This window comes from Anser cygnoides, chromosome 4 (assembly GCF_040182565.1).
Source record: "Anser cygnoides isolate HZ-2024a breed goose chromosome 4, Taihu_goose_T2T_genome, whole genome shotgun sequence".
Lineage (NCBI taxonomy): Eukaryota > Metazoa > Chordata > Aves > Anseriformes > Anatidae > Anser > Anser cygnoides.
In genome coordinates, this window is record NC_089876.1 from 33,232,326 (window position 1) to 33,258,396 (window position 26,071).

At 37.4% G+C, this 26,071-nt stretch overlaps 1 protein-coding gene and 1 long non-coding RNA gene across 10 annotated transcripts in view; one reads left to right on the top strand and one right to left on the bottom strand.

Annotated features, from left to right (window-relative positions):
- The window catches only part of LOC136790809 (uncharacterized), a 115,758-nt gene that overhangs the window by 7,709 nt on the left and 81,978 nt on the right, over window positions 1–26,071 (top strand). Inside the window, exon 2 of the long non-coding RNA XR_010831435.1 lies at window positions 11,016–11,132. This is a non-coding gene — a long non-coding RNA (uncharacterized lncRNA). The remainder of the gene's footprint in view (window positions 1–11,015; window positions 11,133–26,071) is intronic.
- Window positions 4,441–26,071, bottom strand: part of PDE5A (phosphodiesterase 5A) — a 136,268-nt gene continuing 114,637 nt past the window's right edge. For all 9 annotated transcript variants that reach the window (XM_048074554.2, XM_048074559.2, XM_048074558.2 and 6 more), the window contains 10 exons: window positions 25,081–25,227; window positions 22,904–23,029; window positions 20,857–20,951; window positions 17,381–17,468; window positions 16,129–16,229; window positions 15,962–16,039; window positions 14,424–14,487; window positions 13,755–13,829; window positions 13,154–13,237; window positions 4,441–9,833 (listed from right to left, as the gene is read on the bottom strand). In XM_048074554.2, coding sequence (XP_047930511.2) covers window positions 9,696–9,833; window positions 13,154–13,237; window positions 13,755–13,829; window positions 14,424–14,487; window positions 15,962–16,039; window positions 16,129–16,229; window positions 17,381–17,468; window positions 20,857–20,951; window positions 22,904–23,029; window positions 25,081–25,227 — 996 coding nt within the window. In that variant the 3' untranslated portion in view covers window positions 4,441–9,695. The remainder of the gene's footprint in view (window positions 9,834–13,153; window positions 13,238–13,754; window positions 13,830–14,423; window positions 14,488–15,961; window positions 16,040–16,128; window positions 16,230–17,380; window positions 17,469–20,856; window positions 20,952–22,903; window positions 23,030–25,080; window positions 25,228–26,071) is intronic.

Below are 26,071 nucleotides of genomic sequence, written 5' to 3' on the forward strand. Positions count from 1 at the left end.
AGATAATTCAGAATGCGATTCCAAAGATCAGGGTGGCAAAAATGCTTTTGCAGTGGGTTGCATTCCTCTATCCCATTTATTGTTTAGTGGCTTGTCTTAAAGTTGTTCAGCCTAAAATTAGCAAGGACAATAAAACTCTGCTTTACCACAGAGTGGTACTGGCTTGGGGCCAGCGTAAAAGTAATATACTTTTATAAATATTATTATATATAATGTTGTTATATATATATATTAAGAAAGATATGAGTCTGTTCATACCTGTTAAAATGATGCAGATGAACTGATGTCTGTCAGGTAATTGGGAACTGATTTGGCAGTGTTTCTGCATGTTTTCTATTACAGGAATCTTCTAAATGTCTGTGAATGGATAGCAAGGATAGCTGGGCATTGACGTCATTTAATTGCATCTAGATCGCTTGTCACGAAGTTTGACTGAGAATTTAAACCACAATACTTATATTTATATGGCTATAGTAAACATAATTCTATGTCAATAAAGCCAACCTTAGGATAACTTATGGGTGGCTTAGCAATAAGGAGTTCAATGTAGCTTGACTAATGCCATCTCTTCCATAAACGATTTCCAAGTATGTATTGTAACTGGATGTTGTGCTGCAGCAGGATTAGATCATACTCAAACTAGCTTTTGTCCGATTCCACCTGCCCATTTGCTAAGTTTGTTTTTGTTTTGGTTTGGTTTTGTTGTTGTTGTAGGCTTTTGGTTTGTTTGTTTTGTAGAGTCACAGAATGGTTTGGGTTGGAAGGGACCTTAAAGATCATCTAGTCCAACCCCCCTGCCATGGGCAAGGGATGCCACCCACTAGATAAGGTTGGCCAAGGCTTCGTCCAGCCTGGCCTTGAACACCTCCAGGAATGGGACATCCACAGCTTTTCTGGGCAACCTGTGCCAGTGCCTCACCACCCTCATAGTAAATAATTTCTTCCTTATATCTAATCTAAACCTACCCTCCTGTAGTTTAAAGCCATTCCCCCTTGTCCTACCCCTACACTCCCTGACAGAGTCCCTCCCCAGCTTTCCAGTAGGCCCCTGTAGGTACTGGAAGGCCGCTGTAAGGTTTCCCCAGAGCCTTCTCTTCTCCAGGCTGAACAACCCCAGCTCTCTCAGCCTGTCTTCACAGGAGAGGTGTTCCAGCCCTTTGATCATCCTGAGGCCAGGTGGGGCCTCACGAGAGCAAAGCAGAGGCAGAGAATCACCTCCCTTGCCCTGCTATCCAAACTGCTTTTGATGCAGCCCAGGATACGGTTGGTTTTCAGGGCTGCAAGTGCACCTTGCCCGTTCATGTTGAGCTTCTCATCCACCAACACCCCCAGGTCCTTCTCCTCAGGGCTGCTCTCAATCCGTTCTCGACCCAGCCTGTATTTATGCTTGGGATTGCCCCAGCCCAGCTGCCGGGCCTTGCCCTTGGCGTTGAACCTCATGAAGTTTGCACAGGCCCACCTGCCAGGTCCCTCTGGATGACAACCCTGCCCTCCTGCATGTCAGCCACAGCACTCAGCTTGGTGTCATCGGCAAACTTGCTGAGGGTGCACTCGATCCTACTGTCTGCGTCACCAGCGAAGATGCTAAACAGGGCCGGTCCCAAATGTTTCAAGCAGTATCTGGATACTGCTGATTGTGCAACCTGTTCAACATGAAACTTCACCGTTCGAAGATTACTTAGAAATTTCCACGGAGCATAGAATGCATCTGTCTGATTATTTAATAGTGGGCTGTGGATCTTAAAACTTACTCCTAAGTGTCTGTATATGCTCCTTTATAATTTGTGTGTAATGGCTCTGTTCCATGAAGCGCTGCATGTTTTTGAGAGTTGACTACTGGAGAGATCTGAAGTGCAAAGGCTTCTTCACAATAAGCTCGAGGTTAAAAAAAAATAATCTAGAAGCAAAATGCAAGGTTTTCTTAAAGAAATACTAACTCTGTTATTTCCTTCATCTACTAGTGTACCCTAAAATGTGTCCTAGGATTACCTAGAACAGTAGAATCTGGCCTAGTCATAATGAAGAGGAAGCGATATTGAGCTATTGCCAATATAAATAACAGCGTGCTTCTCCAGTAAACGTTACACAAATCTCTGAGTATTAGTGCCATTTGGCACTTGTCACATACAGACTGATGTCAGTAGACCTGTAGGGCTTTGAGTCAGGCTTGATTTAAACATGTATCTTAGTACTCTTATCCTGTATTTTCCAGGTAGATGCTTAGTAGCAGCCAAATTTGGGGAAGTAGTTAATGAGCTAACAGTGTACTGTGTTGACAATCTGCACCTATCTTTTCAGTTTCTCCAAAATCTGAACTGGCCTTTTGGTTCATTTCAACATAGCTGTTTGCTGATTGTACACTTTTTCTCTTGACTATGATACAGCTCCAAACTCCACAAAAGATTATTGTGATTATCTGGATTAGTGACTCGGATCTAATCTCAATCTGTAAAATAAGGATTTTTTCTGAGCTCAGCATAATAGCAAGGGAGCACCCTACACAGCTCAGGTAATTAAGCATTTGTGTAATGAAAGGGAAAGATGTCTTCAACACAAAACATTCTTTTCTTCATGTCTTATGTAAAAGCAGAACTGGGACCCAAATCTTAATTCCGTCCAGCTAAGAAATAGATTTTGTGTGACTTTGATCAAATTAACCTCTCTACTTATCTGTGAACTGAACTTCCCTTACATTAAAAAGCCATTTATGTCATAAAATAATATGCCAGTGACTTGATCAACTACTACTACTACTACAAAAAAAAAAAAAAGCTCAAAAAAAAAATGCTTGTATGTGAACTAATCATGTGTAACTTAGTGGAATGATTTAACCGTGTGTTTTACTCCCAGTGTTTGTTAAAGATCTTTGATGATGTTAAAGAAAAGAAAGCTATGTAAAATACAGAGCTATTTATCAGCCATTATGAACTGTTGGGAGGACAATAGCAGGCTGAATCGTTTAGCCTCATATTTCATCAGGAAAGTGGATTTTATTTTTATTTGACAGTACAAATTCAGAACAGAAAATAATACAGCTGTCTGAAGAACAATTTAATCTCTCAGGAAAAGTAAAAATAAATTTCCATGTTAAGTAAAATAGAGTGTTGGAAATACTGGGGGAAATACACGCAGCCAAATATTGCAAAAAAAATCTGAATTGAGTATACTGAAGTGAAAAATTACTGTGTTTGTAACTTGTGGTATTTTTCAACTGAAATTCAAGTTTTAAAGTTATGGCTCCATAAGTGCTGAGAAATGCTACTCTCCTCTGAAGGGCTGAAAAACTTGATGGCTGCTAGATTCCATAAATTTAGATCCTGAACTTACTACTGCAGCAAACTCATAATTTGAACTACTCTGTATAGATCTTAAATAGTGAGACTTTACTGGTGCATGTCAGCAACAGCTGTCACCACTGTTACTAAAAATAAGGTGGAAGAAGGGGCTATCATCTTTTCCCTTTGTTTAAAAATGGTCATCACCGTGCAAGATGTGAAAGACCAAGTCTAATATTCTTTTTCACCTCTTCAACAAAATACCCTAGTTCAAGGTGATATTCTTTTCTGGGTTGGGTAAGGAATGTGTTGCAGTATTCCTGTTGAAAACTGTGCCATTTCTCCCAAATGAATTCATTCAGCAGGCCAGTGAACACCAAGCAGGAGCATGCCTAGGTTGGTGACTGGGGTGGAAAGATTGGAGTCCCAGCAGCAAATGGTTACTTGATATATGTAGATATACACAGGCAGTTGTTCAGTTGCACTCACAAAATTGCAGTTGGTTTGAGCAAACAGTGCTTGGGTTTTGTACTGAACTAAATCTGGCCCTTCATAACTTTTTGAATGAGCCTGTTGTTTGTCTGGGATGTACATACTTGTTGGTTTTGCCTAGAGCTAAAAAAAAAAGTCAAGCCAGAAGTGTTGCTGTGGAGAACCTAATAGCCAAAGAACAGTGCCAAGCAGCCCATCGGTCTTGATTTACTTCTGGGATCAGCAGTTTGCACATGATGCAGCTTTTGGTGTAAAGAATAAAATTTTCACAGTTTTGTTGGAAGTCACTGGGTTGACTATTTCGATCTCTCTTATATGCTACCTAGGAATTGACAGCCAGGGACAAAGGATGAAAATGGATCTGTGTAACAGTTTTATTTGCCTACTACTAACCTGGTTTCTGACAGCTCCTAGCAATTGTAGCTGCACTGCTCTCTAGTGGTTAGTAACAGCAAATTATTTTTTGCTGTTAAAAGAAACCCCACTGTCAAGTAGTGCTTGTGTTAGAGGTATCTTGATATTAATAGTGAAGTTCTTGTCAGAATTTCTAGGCCCTAGAAAAGTTATTAAAAATGCAATAAAATATACATTTGCAGAAGTGATGACTTGAATCAGGCAACAGTGAGGTGTTGAAAATTTAACCTCAATAATGCTAGCTAACAAACAGTAAAAATTATTTGACGTCCTTTTTATTTTAAAAAGCATGAGAACAGTACAAAGAGAAGAATGAGGAAGAAACTAAGCAGCAGTTTGACCATCAAAAATAACGTGACTCTCATATTCGCTATCAGCTGTACAATTAAGAAGGACTAATGGTTCTCTTAAGTAATATAACTAGTTTTACTAAGTAGTCACAGGACAGAAGCGAGCGAGAACACATAACATTCAGAAGACTACTTAAAGGCAGAACATTATATACAGAGTAACCCAGTTAACCTAGTACAAAAATACTGTGCCCAGAAACTATATATTTGTTCAAATATTTTTAAGATAAAAGAATACAAGTGGACAAACTCAGTGGCTAGTGACTGTGATTAAGATTTTTATTAAACTATAATAGAAATGTATATTAAAACTATTTACAGTGCATTTCACACTACATTCTTCAAGAGACACGTGCATGTGTCTGCCACGTGAATACACAGAGGGCTCAAATTCTAACTTTGGTTACATCTGTAAGGTACCTCAGGCATCAGCAGCAATAGCTGAATGCAGTAAAGAGCAGGTGAGGCAGGTGTTACCAAGGGTAAGAGTTTGGTTCCTCTTTATTGGGTAGAAAAGGTGGCTTTGACCCATTCCTTCACCTTCTATCCAGTCTCCCACTGAGCTCAAGCCAACTCCCACTGAGGTAAACTGAAATTACATAATTGACTTTAAATGGACACTTGAGCATACCTTAGGCCCCGGCACGACAAACTCATGCTGTGAAAGTTAGTGGAAACTAGCTATTATATAGCATTGTCACATAAATATACATTTACAAACAGTGGTACTTAGATATGAGTTTCTCTATGGAAACAAACTTTATGTGGAAAATAAACTTTCCTATGCAATTTCCATTCATCTAGCAATGACAAAGATAAAGGATCTTGAAGTCACAATTTGCTGTATTTAGCAAGTGTCACCACCAATTACCAGGCCGGACTCTGTGATGTTTCTTCTTCCCGTGAAAGTCCAACCCAAAAAGTCCAGCCCTCGTTATTTCTCATACTCAGGCCAAAGTCGGATTTTTATTCAAGCTCCAATGTTCAAGCTTATCTCTCAAATTAGTGCAAGTCCCTGAAGATGCTGAGCAGGGGAGTGTGAAATAAAGCTGAAACCTTGTGGAATGTAAAGTGCGTGTGATTTGATGTGAAGATCAACCTACAGCATTGCAGAGTCAAGACTCTTAACTAAAGCTAATGTAAAAATTTACCTGAAATCTTAGGTCTCTGTAAAACCTTTAAAAGTGTACGAATTAACTGTGAGTGAGGCATTTTTTTCATCAACACTCAGTGCTATTTTCTCATGCTTAACTGTGAGGGACACGAACCAATTCACTCCAGGAACATCCCTTAATTTTAAGGGGTAGATCTGACTTGTCATAATCTTTCTGTATAATAAGTTGCACAGTCAGTTACTCAGTAATTCTGAAAAATCTTATGCAAGAATAAGACTGCTCTGAAACTGGTAGTTCATGCCACTACCAGATAAAATGCATTGGGTTGGAGTTCAAAAACTTACCTTTACATGCACCCAGTTGGCAGAAAGTGATGCATAAAATCAGGCTTCAGCCCTCTCTTCTAAAGAGAGATCAGCTGGTTATCAATGGAAGAGATTATTCACTTTTATCACTAGCCCACTTGCGTTTGCATTCTGCACAGATCTGAGAGTGATCTGCTCTTGAATTTAAACTGCTACTGCTTGAAAATCAACTCCATCTCCAAAATCAAATTTACATTGTTTTTTGTCTCTTTTTTTAAAAAAAAAAAAAACCTGTTTGTGGATAATAGAAAACCTATATATTCCACAGGTAATACTGGATGTGTGGCTAACCTGCTGGGAAAAGAAGTACTACCTGCAGCTTAAGAGCCTCACTGTTATTTTTAATTAGAAGACCTAGGGTTAATCAATAATTTTGTATATGTTAATACACATGACAAGTATTTTTTTCAGAAGGGGGACAAAAAAAGAAAAGTGTATTTTAAGCATTAACCTGCACTGCGGAGTGACTTCAAAAGAATATATGTGCATGTCTGAGAACAAGTAGGATCATAACTTGTCTTAATTGAGACTAGGATTAAAAATTAGTGGGACAAATTCTGTACCCGAAGACTTAAATAACAAAGTTCACAACAGCTTTAGCAGACATAAGACTGAACTGACAAAGTGCTGAACTCCATTTCTGCTTGTATCTTCCGCTTGATTTCTTTAGCTAAACAATGTAAGTTAGGGCAGAGTACGGTTGAAAGCCGACTAAAATAATCAGATACACAATTCATGATGAAATTTATGATAGCGGCATGGCTGGATTTAAATTCTGAAGGCAATGAATTTCAGTCAAAAAACAGTCTGGCTTTTTTTTTTTTTCCTCCATATTGTCACCTATCTACACTATGAAATAAAATAAAACTTCCTGCAAACAGCCCACACAAAGCTATGAGACAAAACCAGCACCCTTTGACTTTGCCTTCAGGCAGAGTGAAACACTACATATGCAATTTGATTATTCTCTGAATTTTCACAAAGTACAGCAAACTATGCTCTTAAGATTCTATAACCAGTAGTTAAAGGGTTTGTTTTTGTAGAAATATATACAGATACAGGTATATTGTGACATTTAAATGATTTATTTACTAGGAACTATATTTCTATGAATGTTCCAATCTTTGTAGTGGAAGAGATTGTGGGATAAGTGTGTACAAATATGTAATTAAATATATGCACATACTCTATAACTGTGTTCATTTTATGTGAACCTTTGAAAAATGCAATTTGTGCATTTTTTTCAAGTCAAAGGTAAGAATCCAGCATTCTTTTGTAATAGTTACAAGTATATATCATAATAAAGCTTTGTTGAACACACAATATAGCAAAGAAATATAATACTGGAACCTTAATGTAAATGATACATCACTACACTGTAATACTACTGTAGTTGATTTGCTGTGTTGTCACCATGAATTACTAGTCTCAACCATACCAGCAAGAATACATCTTTATATACATATACTTTGTTCATATTTATATTAAATACGTATTTCCTCAGTTGACATAATAATTATAGTTCAGCATCTCAAACATTCAAGGAAAAGAATATACAAGGACTATGCAAATCCTGAAGCAAGATTCCTATTTATCAAAAAGTACCTAAAAACATTATATTTCTTTTGAGGTGGGAGACTGAGGGGGCAGTATGCTGTAATTTTTCAGCATGTCTATGACCTGTTACATACATATATTGTACTGTGTATGCATATAAATACACATATGGAACACAGCATAACAATAGCTCTAGAATTCTTAATTACTGTTGAATTCCATACTTTCTTGTAAAATCCAAAAAAAGAAAACAAAAACCCCATCGGAGAAATACTTTTGTAGAAAAAAAAAGTTTTCAAATACAGCTGCAATAATATGTTATTGGTAGTCATTAGAGAAATTTGAGATGGGATTTAATCAGTGCCAAATAATACAGGTTGGCAGAAATGCTGCAAAATGTAAGAATACATTATTCTACGTTTTTTGAAAATGGAACATTTTTTGTGGAACATTTTGAAGCACTTGCTTCATTTTTTGTTAGCTGCTGGTATTGCTTATTTAAATGCATAAAGAGAGGTTGTTTTCGGTGTCTTTCTAACCAGCTACTAGAGGTGAGATTGATAGTCTCCGGGGAAGACAAATTTATTGCAGTTTCCAACAAGAATTTTCTGGATTACTGTGATACAAAATAACTCCTGTCCTTCAAGTATGATACTAAGTGTATGACCTTTACGTTATACTTTTTTTGATTTTAACTAGAGTCCTTACTACAGATAAAAAAATAAATAAATCAATATTTTCTGTCTCTATGTAGCTGAAGTTATACTTAACCACTAACCAATCTTAGATTGCTGACATTAGTCTCTTAATCCTGCCCAGCCAAAGCAATTGTACTCTCTTTGTACTACTCTTTTAGGATTGTCTTACATGCATATTTTCTTGAATTGGTTCCCAATGATCAGTTCAAAACAATTTTTATGATTCGTCTTCATTTGAATAAATATCAATGCCTTCTTTTCCTAGTGCAAGTTAATTAATTCTTACTTTTGGTAAATCCCTGTAGCATTCTGATATATATTTGCTTTCAGTATTCTTTTTTCATATTCCTTTAAGACATGGTGGATCATTTATAACATTAACTAGTGCTGCTAAAAATGATTTTAAAAAGATATTAACATAAAATTTTCTTCAAAGTGGTCATAGCCATTTCATAATAGCACTGGTCCTTGATGGTCACTGGCAGTATGCCATTCCTGCATCATTCTGATTCGGATTTCATCTCTTGCAGTCACATTCTCTTCCACTTTTCCTGCCTGTGATTTAGTTTGTTGGTTATGATGATGTTAAATTCAACTTCAAAATGAAGTTAAAACCATATAAAAATGATCTTGTTTAGCTTCCATTTCTCTTTTCGCTTCCTGCAGACTTCTATAGGAATCAGTCTTCCAAGGCAGCCTGTCAGTTATGTTGTATTTAATCAACAACAAGCAATTTCCATTATCCATGGATAATTATGACACTTGTACCACATAACTCCTAAGTCCTCCATTGCCTAGTAATTCACAGGGTTTTAAAAAATTCATCCAAATGCAAGACATTTGCTAAGACATTCTTAACATATGAAAAAGCTACTGGGTACACAAATTCTGGGGCTATTTCACTTCAAAGCCCAGTTCTGTCTCCTGAAAGAAGTCAGCATAGTATATGCTGGATTAAGCTCCCCAGAGTTAGTCCCAATCTTTCTTCACAGCCTCTGGGAAGAGAGGAGGCAAGACCACTCATTTCTTTTACAACCTAACACAGCAAAACTGGAAGAGGAAAAAAGGTGCGAAATGCAGTAGTCTTTAAGATACTGGCCACAACATGATCACTGAACAACTATATACATCTATAAAGTAATAGGCTCTCAGAGACAGTCGAGTAACTGCACTCGTACCTTCTTGTGGAATAGGGTAGCATAAGCTAACTTTGCAGATCTTTTTTGATCTCACTCAGATGTAATAAAAGAAATATATGATCTTTATATAACCTTGACATATACATGGTCATGCTATATCTTGAAATGTGGAAAAATAATACAGCAGTGGCAAAACATAATCCAAATCCATACAGTGTTTAGTAAAATGCAGTACTCCCCTATTACTGTCTTCTATGTGAACTTAAGCTTGTGGTTTTTAAATCGGCATCTCAGTTCCGTTTGGCTTGATTGCTTTCTCCATTAATCAGATTCTTCTCTTGTTGTTCAGCTAAGGATTGCCATTTCTGCCTATTTTTCCTACAGCCATCCAGTAAAGGGTAGCAGGCCTCTGATACATGCGTTAGGGCCTGAAATAAATTGTAAAACATGTAAAACAGTTTAACAACAACAAAAGTGTTCTTAAAGTTGACCATTAGAGCAACCAGAATGACTGAAATATGAGGTCTATTTATACCTGAAACTGAACTTGTATTTTGACATTTAAGGAAGGCTTCCCGTTGCACTTCAAACATGAATACAGTTACCCAGCAAACTGGGCTGAATGTCAGTGTCTGTGCAGCACATGATACACAGGTGCAGGAGGAACCATGTTAATTTTGTTGTGTTATGCACAAATGACCCGTCCAGGATTCCTAGTGAAGTACCATGGATGGACTTTGTTTGCAAGCCAGCCCTTTCTATATACTGCAAGGCTGCCATCATAAAAATGACCTTGGAATGGGAATCAGAATCAGATGCAGAGCAGTTATAGTCACTGTGACCATATTCACTGATGGCATCACTACTGATTCAGAGGAGTCGTCCCTGAAATATTTGAATTCAAGGCAATTAGCACCTGATAGATAAATTCCATTTGGCACTTGGTGCCTCTGGGAAACAGCTGCAACTGAAGTCTATCAAGTATTTTCCGTGATGTGGCTGTGACAGTATAGCAGACTGAAGGAAAACTGGGTTGGTATTTAAATACGGAATTGAAAATTAAATAGAAGAATAAGCATTTTTGCGTTTTTCTGATGGAAGTGATGAATACATATTCTCACATGATAGTGATGCTTGGTCCTTGCATGAAGGGTTCTGCTGACTTCTGGAATGAAGTCACCCTATTCAGAAGCGTGGAGTGGGAGTTTAATAGTTCAGACAGTGCTGGACTACAAGGTATGGGCAAGAGTGAGACCACTGATTCTAGAACTACTATGAGGACTGTTAAGTATGTAGAGAAAAGTCCTAGTTCCTCTGCTGGTCACTATATATATTTCAAAAGTCAGAATTTCACATGGGTACTCTAGTGAATTATCAACTTGTATAAATCTTCATAGTTCCTCCTTTTGGTTTTCTAGACAGCGTCATTAGTTCCAGTAGACCTAAAAGAATTATTCTTGATTTACACCACTATAAGAAGAATGGGGCTCTCAAGTATCTCTTGAGTATTCCTGATTTATATATCTGAACATATCTAAACAGCAACTACTAAATGGTACAATTTTTTCAATTAAAAAATGAAGAGTGAAACATACATTTGTTTTTTTCAGATTCCTGAACTTAAAGGGAAGACATGCAGATCAGTTGGCATAACTCCACTGGTTATCTGTCTAAAACAAGCCACGCAGCTTCAGTTCATTGGGATTTGAACCACTCTGAATAACATGGTAAGTCACAAACTTGCAGTGCTGCACTGGACACTCACCTCTGCATTGTTTGTCAAATTCCTACTGACTGGATTAAAGCTAAGAAACAGTTGGTGAAAACACTGTAGTTACAATCCTGTTTCTTGTCTGCCATTCTAGCATTATAATATTTGAGAGTGAAATGTGTGCTTGTTCATTTTCAAAGTAACATAGAAGTTGCTTATGTTTTACCATTTATTACTCATTGAACTAAAATCTGTGTAAGCAGGTGATATCCCCTACCTGTACTCCAGTTAAAATAAACAGTGTGTCAGCTCACACTGTAGCCCTTTTCTTGGATTTACCATTATTGTTACTGGTTATGTCACTTCCTCATACGCTCCCCATTCTCTTTAGTGCTCTCTGCCCTTGCAGATATGTCACGCTCACTTATCTCTCCAGTTTGGACGCGTGCTGGCTACTCTGAGCCTATATAAAGTCCCAGATACTGCCAGCTTGCTATGTGTCATTCCTGTTCAGGACAGACTTTGAGACAGGATGAAAAATAGGAGTGATAAGTGGAAAGCTGTAAGAGGCAACATGTACATGCTTATAGCCCCTCCTGTATGCATGGCATCTCATTCTTTCTTCCCCAATTGAAGAGAAAGGAGAAGACTCCTAATATTTGTAGGTGCTCTTGGCTGCCAACCAGGAATTAGATTGTCTTCACTGCAGCACAACAAAGCTGCAGTTACAAAAGCAGGGACTAAGTCACTAGTAATTACTCACACACCTCATTTCCTTGCAGGAACTGTACAAGACCTAGGTATAATTTGTACTAATATTATTTGGTAACTGTTGATGTGAGATGCAGTGCATACTTCAGAGTAAATAACTGAATGTTTTCTGATCTTTTCATAAATGGGAAAGTAAAGCTCTCCCCAGCAAATAAAGCACAGTTATACAGTCTCTGGAGCTGTGGACATTCAAACTTGTTCCGATATCCTATTCAAAGAATTTTCTATCTGTATAATGTGTACCTTTGCTCAGCTACTTAGTCTTCTTTCAGCAGCTTAGCTACTACTGGAGACAGCTTTCTGAGGCTTCCCAGCAAAGGCTGCCTTATTTTCCTGACAACGTTTTTACAGCACAGAAACATACAGGGGGCAGCAGCTAGTAGTTCCCTCCTTCCTCTCTACCTTTGTGTTCTTCCAACTGGTGGATGTGGATTCTTTTTAGAAGGATTTACTGTGTAAAAGGGAAAAAACTGAATCACCTTCGTCCTCCCATTGGAAGGTTAAGATTAGAGTTAGACTATTTGTTCCTCACCTTTCTTTTTTTTACCTCATTGCCTGTAAAACACTTGCTACAGTCTCAGTGGACAAGCTTCCACTCTAGTGCTTTACTGGTTTTAAAAAGTTAGGAATTATAATTTATTTCACATTTTATCTGACCAAGTATTTACTTATGCAGTTTGTGACCAGGATGAAAAACATTTTAATGAATGCTCTCATGCACTCCTTTTGTGTGTGATGAGAGAGAAAAAAATGGATGGGAAATTTTGAACTCAGGTAAATTTCTTATATGTATCATATATCACCTTTTGCATGAAAAATTCTGAATGCTATAGAACTTTTAAACAACACTCTTTAACAGTGCAGTACATGCATACCATTCTTTCCACAGATAGCAAAGCATTAGATGTTTTTGTCTTTCCCTAATGATCACAGCAGCTCACTGGCAGAATCCAAAATATAACCCAGGGATCTAATACCAGTTCACAGAACACAGCAATTACTACCGGATTTAAAAAAAAATAAAACAATATACATTAATCAGCCAAACATACCATTAATGGTAAATACTAAAATAATCATTTCTCCAACTGGATATTGCAGTCAATTTTATATATATATATATATGTATGTGTGTGTGTGTGTAATCTGTTTTTCTTTCTAACTTGGGTACTACAACAAATTTGGCTCTAATTTTATATCTGCAACTATTAGAAGGTACACTGAGCAGTTCTGGTTTTAGATATTTCCAGTTCTAAGGCACCATACCTCATACAGCTGCAAACAAACAGCATCAATGAATCCAACCTGCATGCTTGGAATTTTGTTTTTCTTCTCTCTGTTCATTAAATCCTGCAAATAAGAAGTAAATAAGCTCTATGTTTAATAAGCTCTATGTTTAAATGCATTTAAAGATGAAACAGAAACAAAGGGTCTGAAATTAAAAAGCAGCACCTTAAAAAACACAGCAAGCTCAACACAGCAAGGCATCAGTACTTGTTATAATGCAGGTAATTTGACTGCATGACTAGCCTTAGAAGGTTGTCTTTGGACTGACAGACTAGAGGAATAGAAAAGCTTATTTATTTAGGACAGGCTGCAAATACGTACCAATTTAGGAATGTACTTCCTAGACAATTTAATAATACTGATTTAGAAGAGATAATGCTATCTGTTCTTTTGGCTCAAAGATAATGACATAGTGCTGGTGTCTGGGAACCACAGAAGAAAACTGACGGCCAGGAAGACAGGGAAGGAGTTGGTCCTAAATTCTGGTCACTGACAGAAATGGTGGCTTTTAAAAGGCAAGTGAGGTGCTATTTGTAGAAGCCATTTAAAGAGAGGTGATTCTATATGATCTTCCACTTACTGTTGGTTCTATGTTGAGTTCCTTCCGCTCTTTATCACCCTGATCAAAGAACTCGGTAGCTACAAGCTCAGCAATCTGCAAGAGATTTCATACATTGAGAGCTATAAAAGTTTGCTTGCTACCTATGATCAAAACTGTTTCCTGAGTTTTCTGTGTCTCCTTAGGATATATCAGATTGGGATTCCCCATAATGAAAATCTTCAACATAACAGCTAGCCTTTAGATTTCTTTACATGGGTCTGTGCACAGAAGAAACACATGCATGTGCTGATACTTACTCTGATGATTACTCTGACAAAGTAACTTGGAGAAAATGGCACAAAAGTGTCTTACCACTGGTAACAGCTGGAGTAATCCACATAGAGAAAGGCCAGCTGATACTGAATACTGTCATATCAGTTGACTACCTTGTAGTAACACTGAAATGTTACATAAATACAGAGATCCACGATTCACCTTCAGACTAACCTACTAACAGGCTGTCATAGCTAAATGCACAGATTTTGCTGCAAAGACCTGAGAAAGTCTTCAATCCACATTTAGCACTTTGAAGGACTGCTTCCTAAGGCTCTGTGTTCCACCCTTGCCTTTGCAATATGGGTTGGATGGAGGAAGCAGAAGACGTCATGCAGAGTTTGTATTTAGGAAGTCTTAAAATTAAGCATATACCCGTTGCTGAACTGGCCATGGTTTGGTTATGGCTGATAAATCACAAGCAGTCATCAGCATTGCTCTATAGAAAAAAAAAAAGAAATCTATGAATTACTATATTGTGAAATTTATGTAGACACCGAGCCAAGTGATTAGTAAATAGAATATCCAATTTCAAGGAAATCAAAGTCAGAAAAAAAAGTGAAATTAAAGCAAAGTTATAAAGATGTCCAAGGCTTGCTGATGTGGTAGACCCTTTCACCTGTGTGAAATGAGCAAATCTCTACCAATTCTTTTGGTGGATTCACATCAAATGAACTGTTTCATTCTATTTTGCAACTGGACAGACAGCACATTTATTCACGGCAGCCAAAAGGACCAACCATACCCTGGGATGCATCAGGCTTAGCACTGCTAGCAGGGCGAGGGAAGGGATTGTCCTGCTCTGCTCTGTGCTGGTGTGGCCTCACCTCAAGCACTGCGTGTGGTTTTGGGTACCACAACATAAGAAGGACATAGAACTATTAGAAAGCATCCAAAGGTGGGCTACAAAGATGGTGAAGGGTCTGGAGGGGAAGATGTGTGAGGAGCAGCTGAGGCCCCTTGGTTTGTTCAGCCCTGAGCAGAGCAGGCTGAGGGGAAGCCTCATGGTGGCCTGAAGCTCCCTCACAAGGGGAGCGGAGGGGCAGGCGCTGAGCTCTGCTCTCTGGGGACAGCGACAGGACCCAAGGGAACGGCATGGAGCTGGGACAGTCTGTTCAGGGCAGTGGGCACAGCACTGGGCCTGGCGGAATTCAAGAAGCTTTTGGACAATGCTCTCAGACACAGGGTTTGATTTTTAGGTGGCCCTGTGTGGAACCAGGGGTTGGACTCAATGATCCCTGAGGGTCCCTTCCAACTTGGAATAATTCTGTGATTCTATGATTTATTCCTCTCATTAACAGAGACTACTATCTTTATCGACGGTATGAGGGTCAAGGACTGAAACAGAGAAAGACATGAATGTGACTAAGTGAGACAGGTTTTTAAAGGCACTGAATTTGAAATAGGACAGTCTTCCTTTCTGAGACAGCCTAGGTAAACCTGCTTTTCTCTAGCTGTGCATTACAAAGTGTCTTTCTATTATTTATATATATATAATATATATGACTATATATATGAATATATAATATATATATATATATATATTATATATATTTCCACTTCCAGTAAGGAATCCGTTTAAAACAAACTTCCAGTCCTGAATCTTTAGTTATGGGTTTCAACAATTCAATTATTAAGTATGAAGTATCCACAGCAAAAGAACATGGTACTTAGATAGGAATCCTATAGAACAGAAATGCTTCTGTAACTCCACATGCTACTTAACAAAATTTATTATTATAGGCTGCAGGCTTGGTAATTCACACCCAAGGAGCAACCTGTGTCACCTGTACCAGTTTGTACACACCCAGAGCACATAGATCTGCTGGTTTTAATGTAGTTCACAACAACATGGCATGGAAACTTGAGCACCTAATATTAATTGGCTTTTTAACCATTCTGCATTTACTTACAAAAATAGCTCCTTCTGCATAGGATCTTCCCAATTAAATTGCTTCTTCCTTAGAAGTTCAAAAAATTCTCCTCTCCTCCTTTAAAAGAAGTTAAAAGATTTTACAGTGTGCTGACACAACACAAATATCAAGCAGTGACTACACAGCCAAACTTGCCTGTGACTTACTTTATGTATAGTGCTAGGTCTGTGGCTAGAATGGCTTGTTTTATCATTTTCAGTGTGGCCTTGTATTCCTCAATGGAAAGGCTGCTGAGAATCTGATTTCCCTTTACAAAACAAACAAACAACAACAAAAAATAAATCAGTGTTAGTGGTAAAACAGGCAACAACACACCAGTTTGCTAAAATCTGTCTTAGATACTGAATCATTCCAAGTTGCTTATTGGTATCTGCTGTCATTCTTTTATCTGCTTCCTTTTGAGGATTCCCCAATTTAAAAATAAAAATTCCAGTCTTCTTGAGTAATGGCAGAAAGAAAGCTGTGCAGCACAGCGTCATAACTGACTTTTACAAAATGAAACTGCAGGCAGAGCAACAGCAAAGCCTTTAAGTCCCTTTCATTCATAAAAAATAAATTTGCCATCAGTCGTATCAGAGCATTTCTCTTTCCTTTTCCCTCCTCCTTCCCTTAAGCACAGGAATGGTAACAGGTTCCACTATCTGCCTATACAGCTCACATAAATTAAAACTCTCCCCTTTCACGAAGCAACATAAATAACAAGCTAGTACATAGAAAGACAAGATCAGCAGCCCCTGGTCAAACCAAAGCACTATATAGTTGGTGACATGGCAACTTGCCTCCACATTTTTCCATATTTTCCTGTATGAACAGGAGAGAATCATTGCAATACAAAGGATGCCAGAAGTATCACACCTGTGATATGAAACGAACATTGGAGATACACAGCTTTGAAATGATCATGCATGATGAATAACTGGTCTTAGAATTAGTTAATAATAGAAGAATGTAGCTTTATTTGCATATTTACTTAGCTTAGGTTTGGCTTCACTTTGGAATGTAAACATCAAGCAGTGTTTGGTTTGGTCTCATCAGGACTGCTCTGTGTATGTGTAGGCCGGAATGTTTTTTGAAATGAAAGCAAGAACTTGGGTTTGTTTGGTGGTTCATAAGAGGTCATGAAAATGGCAACAAAGCTTTTTGTTTCCTTTGGTCGAAGGAGGCAGGTATTCAAGGATATTAGCAAGAATTCCCTTATCAGGCAACAGTTGGAAAGGTTTGGTGGCCCTCAGAAATGGAACTGTGATCTCAAAACTGCTGCATTTGTTTTTTTTTACCCGAAAAGGAATACAGATCACTTTAGGAATGTATAAGAGCGGGAATTTATCCAAAAGCTAAAAATAAAAATTAAAATCGGGAATGGTTTCCTTTCAGCATACACAAAAACGAGGCACTCACTGGACTATTCAGGATCATCAGGCATTGATCAAAATGGTGATGCTCCATGATAGAGTGGCAATAGAGTTGAGCCAGTGGATGTTCACTTCTGAAGAGCAAAAACACCAATCAGATCGAGAAATCAAATTAAACATAATGCTCATCCAGAAATAATTTCCTTTTTAATGTCCTCTTATTATTAGCCGTTCATCCCCACCCACCAATGCTTGTTTTTAACCAGTTCCTTTCTCCCTTCTGTATGACTGGCTAACAAAATGAATATATTTGGAAAGATGCAGGAGGAGTACAGATAAAAAGACAACACTGTTACTTAGAGCACTGACAACTCTAGTTTTCTGCCTTCTGTTACCTGTAGAGACCAGCTGCATGCAAGGAGTGAGAATGTAAAACGAGGTCTTGTAAAGGGGTCAGAGTTCTTCCACAAAAAGGAAAGGCAACAAGAAAGGTTTCTTCACCAACAGAATATAAGTGAGTTTTGGTTTCTGTTCATTTTGCACACCCGCCTGGCATATTTCATCATATATACTGAACTTGCAAGTAATAAAGCAGACCTGATCTAAAGCCCACAGATGTCAATGGGTAAGTTCCTGCTGGCCTCAATGGACTCTGGTGCAGGCCCCCAAATGTTGAGCAGATAATTTCCTATTGGGCTAGCAAGTGTACTGATACTTCGTCACCATTCTCACGACCAGACTACTGCAGTATCATTACCTTCCCTTTGTCCAGGGCAAAATCCAAAAGGGAAACAAGATGTCAGTTGTACTACAGGCAGTGGAAAAACAGCATAAAACCAAGTGCATGGATACAGAATTTAAAGTTTAGTCTAGAAAAAAAATAATTACTGTTTGAGTAGCTTTAGACAAAATACATAAAATTCCTCCTCTGAGGATTTCTTATTTTCCCCTCTTCCTCATTGCATAACTTTCTTAGCTTTTGCTACTCTATCTTCATTTTCAAACCCAGTTCCCACATCGGTTATCTCATATCTTTAACTAAAACAAGATTCTCTTGGAAGTCTGTTTTGCTGCTTATCCTGAAAATATTACTCTAATTATAATCTGACCTACAAACGTTTAATCACGTGAGAAATTCTGTTTTAGTGTACAGTTCCATAAGACTTTTGGTATGGTTAAGGATCATTCACATGACTAAGTGGTTGCAGGGTTGAGTCCCTATGTAAAGTACATGCACACAGAAACTCAAAAGCCATGAAAGGAGCCTCCAGGGATTTCAGAAGCACAGAAATGTGGAGAGAAAGATGGAAAGACAAACAAAAACGCACAAAGGGAGATTAAAGGATGCAAGTCCCTCGGGATTACGGGCTGGCTGCCCAGCACCTCCTCTGAGACCACTGCAAGAGGAAAATATATAGCAAATATGCTTGCGTGTTTCTGTTAGAAAACAAATTGTAGGACTGTGCCAATGCACGCTGAGTGAAATTCCCATTGAGTTAAATGGGATGCATGCTATGTCCCTGAAGTTCATCTTGATCGAAGAGAGAAATATGTGAGAAAAATCTTACGTTATCTTCCCAAGTAGTGCACCAAACTAGAGCTTGCTCAGTACTTACAGACCCTGATTGTCTGGGAAGACACAAGTGCTGGAAATAAACTCAAGTTCCTAGTTCTGTACTACACAGCATTTTTGTTAAACCACCAAGCCAGGGCAAAGGACACCACTGCTTTCAGAACACAGTGGTTTGGTTATGCAGTTTTCATACTCTGTGCTTGCCTACTTTACATGTGGGTTTGAAAAAAAAAGGAAAACAAAACCTCTGCATATCTACAAAAGACCTTTAAACAGTTCATTTCCTGTAATTTCTGCTACCAGGACCATTTTAATTTTTGAAACTCTGTTGCTTAAGAAAAAAAAAAAAAACATATGCCAATTCCCCACTTGCTCTGCTTCCAAGAGCAAACAAAAGGGATCCTTTTCTAGAAAAAATTGCTTTTCATTTAATTTACATGTGGAATTTAAAAACAAAATTCATGGAACTGTTTTGTTGAAAAAGAATTCAGCTGTAATCGTTTCTGCTTTACAGCATGTATGAATGTTAAATTTTGCTGTCTATGACACTTTCCCAGGACATTTTTGAGAGGAGATGACGCATCTCCAGATGTCTTCCAGGAAATTTATTTTTAAATAAATAAAGCAAAAAATAGCTAACCAGTTCTAATCACTGCAAGGCTACAAGTTACTGCTGGATTCCCCTATTAGGGAACTACAAAAAGGTTACTCTTTCAATTTTATGGCTTTTTTTTTTTTTTTTTTTTTTTTTGCTTTACCCATTGGTCTTAGCGTTATTTTTGACATGTATCTGAAAGGCAGGAGCTCTCCTTCAGCTTACTTATTTTCAGCCTTTCAGTATTCTCTGCCTGAAACAAATTTTTCCTCCCCTAATATCTTATTTTACACACAGCGAGAACAGCTGACCATTTCTGCCAAAAGCAGCTTCAAAACCACTCTCCAGCTCTGCCAGAAAAAGATACAAGTAAACGTTTCTGGGTAACTTTTCCCCATCTCTGGTCAGAGCAGGACACATTGCCATATCACAGGAATAACATTATATCATGTTTTAAGTCAAGCTATTTATTCAATCAAAGAATCGTATAGTGTTATTTGAAGTGAATACTAAATTCACTGAAAAACACATTTTGTGCCGATCTGAAACTATTGATAAATTATATTTTTTTTTGTTAAAAATTAAAATATGGAGAATTTCAGAAGAGTTCAGATGATTTTATTTTGCTAATTTCAATTTGAAATATTTTGTTTAGTTTAATTATTAATTATTTTAATTATTATTAATTGTTTAGTTTAATTATTTAGTGAAATATTTTGTTCCAAGGCTTTAAAATATATCTTGCCTTTTTGCTTTGTAAAGGCTTTTCTGTAATTTCAGACTTGATCAAAGTTAGAGTATAGATAACCCAAAATAATGCCAACCAATCATAAATTTGTAATGTGGTTTTAAATATGTGTCCTATCCAAATCAACTTTGAATTCTGGAAAACCATGGCTAAATCATGGGTGAAATGATCGGAGTCCAAAATGGTGTGGTGTCATCAGGACGGCTGCACAGCTCAGCTCTGGGCTGGCCCAGGCTAGATAGGGAACAGCTGGCTGGGCAGCAAGCAATCTGAAAAGCTGCACGTTTTTGTCATGCTGTCGCTTAGAAGCTGGGACCTTTTGCTATCTCTGTGTGGGAACTGGGGGATGGGACATCTGGAACAGCAGCAGGAAGATGCTGCCCCTGCACAGTCTCCGAAGAGTTCAGGTCATCTGCCATCGCAGTTAGCTAGCTCAGCGAGGTTACATGTCTTTGGCCTTGAATGTTTCAGGCTGTTCTTGCACTTACTCCTATGTAAAGACCTTCCTTTGCACAGTCTCACGTTGTCAAATCAATTAGACTGTACTTTAGTTCTGTGATTTTATGTATTCGATTGTTTTTATTTAACTTCTTTCAGGCTACTTACCTTTGTATGTAGGAGTTGTTCACTCCTCTGTGATCTAAATCATGGCTTAGAGCTGCTATCAGTAAAGCCAGTGTTTCTAAGTCAGTCAGTTTGCTCTATATGTAAAGAGAAATACAAGAAGTGAGTTACCTTTGCAACAGGGATTTATTTTGCACAGCGTGTTTTATATCTGCCATCTTGTCTTCACCCACATAGGTGATAAGCTCTGGCCAAGAGGCCACAGACATAAAATTGTGTGCTGACAGTAAGGGGTTATCTCTGAAGTGGTGCACAGTAATAATCATTCCTCATAGGCCTCAATGAGTTTTCAGAAAGAATTAACATCCTCAAGCCCAATATTACTGATGAGGAATCTGATGTAGAAGAGGAAGTGACTTGTGTAATGTCACCTGCCAGCAAAAAGACAGCATTGGCCTGATTTTTTTTTTAGTTCTGGCTCCATTACTTTTAGTTCAGCTCCTATATAACCTCAAGGAAGTTAGGCTACATTCCCTAAACCAGTAGAAAAAATACAAATGTCCTTGGAATAATCAAAAGGGAAAAATGGCATGCTCTACATTGATCACTGGGCAAATAAATTAACAGAAGTTCAAAACCCATTAAAAACAAAATTCAGCAACATCAGATTCATTACTAAAAGCTTATTCTGGAGCTTCAGCAAAGATTAGTGGAGAGGTTACAGTTTCTCTTTCATGACTATTTCATACCTTGCATATTGTTCAATAGAAATGAATAGAAAATTTACTTAAATGTGAGAAACAGCGGCTGGACAAAACTACAATATTCATGCAGCATTTTTTTTTTAATGGGATGAGAATAGCAGGCACAACAGTCACGACAGGAATTTGAAAAACAGCTAGTGACAGCACAGCCACTGGGGGGCTGTGCCCTGTGTACAACCAAATCCAGATTTTCTTCAAGCAGTTACAACTTCTGTGGATTGCGTCTGCTTTCTAGATAATGCAGCCTGTCCTTACTCTAGTCAGAGCAGTTTGGAAATGACTGATTTTATGTTTCTCTTAGGAAGATGTGCATCCTACTGCTTGTTTTTCCTCTCAGATGAAAGGAAATTGAGAGACTAATGTTCAATGCAATTTCTGAGTCCAGAATCTAGGACATGAAAATGAGAGTGGAGTGAATCCAATGCAGTTAGGAATAAAACAATTTATGGAAATTGCAGTGGAGACTGACAGGATTCCAAAAATAGCAAGCAAGCTATCAGAAGCATCTGAGATTGCCATACTGCACACAGAGCAAATCTACCATGTCCCACTCTTTTCCAACTAGAAGGAATGTGAATGTCTTTGCCTTTGTCTCTTAATAAACCAAGTAGTAACAATTGTCCGTAATCCAACTGAGAAACATGTTGATTCAAAATGAACAGGAACATTTTGTTTTCTTCAAGAAAAATAAAAAGTAAACCTGAAAACATATTTTGGAAAAGTCTTGAATGCAAGTTTTTCTTATTTTTGGGATCATCTGGCTCTTCAGTATTTGTAATACAGAATGATTAGACTGTTTTTGAAATTATTAAACTTTTAGGTGGAAAGCTGAAACATTGTTCAAAGGCACCGAAATGAGCATTTAAATTTTTATTTCTAAAAATGTCCTATTGTTTGTCTACAGCTGTATTCAGCTCTGTTTATGAACTTAAAAACAAACAAACAAACAAAACATGCTGATTATAAGGAAGCATCATGAAACTTATTTCCTCTTCTTGTGGTCCTTTTGGTCCCTTTCTATTACAGCTTGTAGATTTGCTTGCAGCACAAGCATTGACTTTTAAAAAAGATATAATGCTATACATGCTTTATTTGAGATATTTCTATTAGGAGCATCCACCCGAACATTTCCAGAGGATTTAGCTGAAACTGGATACATAACAACATGGCAACAGCCGAATAAACCAAGCATTTAAAGCCAGAAGTTTTTGATTTCATTAGCAATCCTGTAGAAGAATGAACATCTTAACAACATGACAACTGGAACTCTGCATTATTACAGAAGTTAGCCAGAAGGTTCTTAAACTACAAACAGCAAAACATACCTGAATTTTACCAGATTTTAAAGCTGCAAACATGCACTGCGCTGTATTAAAGGCATGTCTCCAATTGTGATAAGCAACATTTTTCCGATAATTTTTCTTCACGCTTAAAATCCATCTGCAGAGAACCTTTAAGAAACAGCATCACATAGTTAACTGTAAATATATTAAACATTTATTCGTTTTAGGAAAACAAATTTTTCTCAAGATAGTTTTGCAAACTCTCATACAGAAAAATTTCCTTTTACCTCAATTAAGTTCAAATATAACAACATACGTGTATGTCATTCTTGTGAACATAGATAAAAATGTGCTTACAACCACCAGTTTAGCCTCTCCTTGAGTATGTAACACTTGTGGTTTTGTTTTTTATTACTACTGGCTAAACGTTAGTATCTGTTATGTTAGTTAGTAACTGTTGTTAATTCAGAAACTGAGTTATATTGAGCTAAGTGGGAGAAAAAAATGCTTGCTTGTAACAACATATGTCATTTATTTTTGAATTGCAGAACTCTCTTAAGAGCTGTTTTGATAATGAACATGTGGCTTTTCACTCATATCAGCTTGTCAAAAGACAAGTGGTTTTGGACTTTGGAAAGCAAGTATGATAGAAAGATAGCAATTACTATATTGCTGGGTTGTATTTTCTCATGAAGGAAGCAAGTATGCCCTGGATGTTTTACAGAAATGTATTACTAGTTGTGGGTTATACTTTACTTTTAAGAAAGTGAAAGGCATGAAGGCCAGAGAGTAACTGGATGTGTACTAAAGCAGATCCCTTGGTTTAAATGTGTACAGCATACTGCTATACGTTAAATGCTGGCTGAGGACCTTGGCCTTAGATTGTTCAAGATGATTTTTAGTGTTCCTAGTGAAAGGTGGCAGAAATGAAAATCCAGTGTCACTCATCCAGATGAACAATTATGCACAGACAAAAACAGCAGTATTCTGTGCCTTTCCACTGTCAAATAAGGAGTATTTTGCTACTGCCGGTTTTCTTGAGCTCTAGTATGGGAAGACAGAGGTGCAGCTTCAAAGCTGTTAATGCTCTCTTGCTTCTACCGATAATATGTACCTATACGTCTATTATCACGGTACTATTTTGTTGTTTCAAACCCAGCAGAATTGCTCCACCCTGAACTAGAAGTTACACCCTCTCTCCTCCTTTTGGGTCGTACCCCTTAAAGAAGTACAAGTTCTTGGCCTTACCACAGAGGTAAAACTAAGTACTGTGATATTCAAGAGATCAGACTAGGTAATATAGTACTGCTTTCTGTCCTGAAACTCTACACATTTAAATTGTCCTGTAAGCTGGTGATCTACAAATTAAATACCTGTTCTCCCTTACTCATCTGTCTATGGAGTCCTCCAGATGAATCTTGCATTTTGATACTAAGCTTTGGAGGTTTTATCAAAAAAATATAAAGAGCAAAAATTAAAGCATTTATAAATGAATGCTTTTATTAATAGAAGTCATGTGTATTGACTGGAAGAGGCCTAAGAGATCACCTAGTCTAACTCCAGGGCAAAATAAGAATACCTGTCTAGATCACCAAGGACAGATGCATATCTACAACTAGGTCTATTGGTAAAAGCCTCCAGTGGAATTTTCACAGTCCACTTAAGTAATCTATTTCAGTCTTTACTATCTCCATAAATATAAAGTCCCCCCTGACATCTAATCTAATCTTTTGTGGGGGAAAGACTAAGCTATTTACTTCTCTTACAGCCTTACTACTGTCCCCTTTTTAACAGTCTTTCACTTACTGAAAAGTCGCTAACATCTCCCTCCTCAATATTCTGTTTTCTGGAGAAAATCAGCTTAATCATTCAAACTTTCCTAAATCTAAAGTGTTAGTTCTCTCCCCAGAATTTTTAAAATTAATTTGTATCTCTGTGTGTCTCTTCAAATATGAGCTACAATATAATTACTCCACGGGCATTAAACACTACTCCTCTGCCAGTAAAGAACAAAAATTTGCCCTTTTTTCTTACTATGGCACATTACTGACTTTTACGCCGTTTCTGGTAATAATAGCCCTTAAATGGCTTGAAACTAATCCTTAATACAGGTTTTCACTTATATTACTGATATACTGTAGGCTTGTTTCAATATTCTCCTGATTTTCCAATCATTAATTTGTCTCGTTATGTGAAGCAGCATCTGACAGATTTTATACCTCATGTTTCATTTGGAAATTCTGCACCAGATTGAGGTCTGTGAACATTCGAATTGTACACAGTGTTGTTTCAAAATCCGATAGCTCAAAATCACTGAAGTTGAAGTCAGTTAGGTTGAGAGATTGTGCAGATGGTACTACAGCAGCCTAGAGAAGAATAAGAGAATAAAACTTAGCATAAGAGAAATCATAACATAACTATCTGCTTTTTCAACAGAGAAGTAGTAAGATACTAAATTTTACCTTCATGTTATGCTGAAACCTCATAAGTACTTCTCACTTATCTTTCATTAGCCTTTCTTCTTTAACACTGTCTTATTTGCTTCTCAGATTTAACAAACACTTTTTCCATAGATCAAGAGAATAAGTAAAGGATTACATGGTCAAACAGTCTGTTACCTAAGTCACCTAAGAGAAATTATAACTAAGAGTATGTATGAAATTGGGAGATTGAGAAAATTAAGCAATGTAGTTTGTTTTTATGGAAGTACGGACATCAAAATCTGTAACTGTTGGTGTTTTTCTAAAAATGGTGAGGAAATATATCACCGTAGACTTGTTAGAACAAAGAATTCCTAGCAGAATCCACATTCAGCACTGCGGTAGCCAGAACCTGTTTACAGCTTTCTCAGGGCTAAATACCTGAAAAATTAGGGTTTACCTCTGGTCAGATAATCTTTAAAACCCTTGAATGATGTTTTTAATGTATTTAGAGTATAATTATACATCTTTGCTTTGAAATTCTAAAGTAGACATGCAAAAAAAACAACACTAATTTTAAAAATCTGTAACTTCTATTATCAATAATCTTCCAACACATCTGTGTATCACAGCTCTACATTTTCTAGTTATAAAATTCAGAGTATATGTATCGATTGCCCCTCAAAATACAGATGTTAAATTTGTTAACACGTACATGATATCTTATGTTATAGATTAGAATCAGATAAAATTAGTATCATTTTTTTCAGTAAATAAAAAGGTGGAGTTT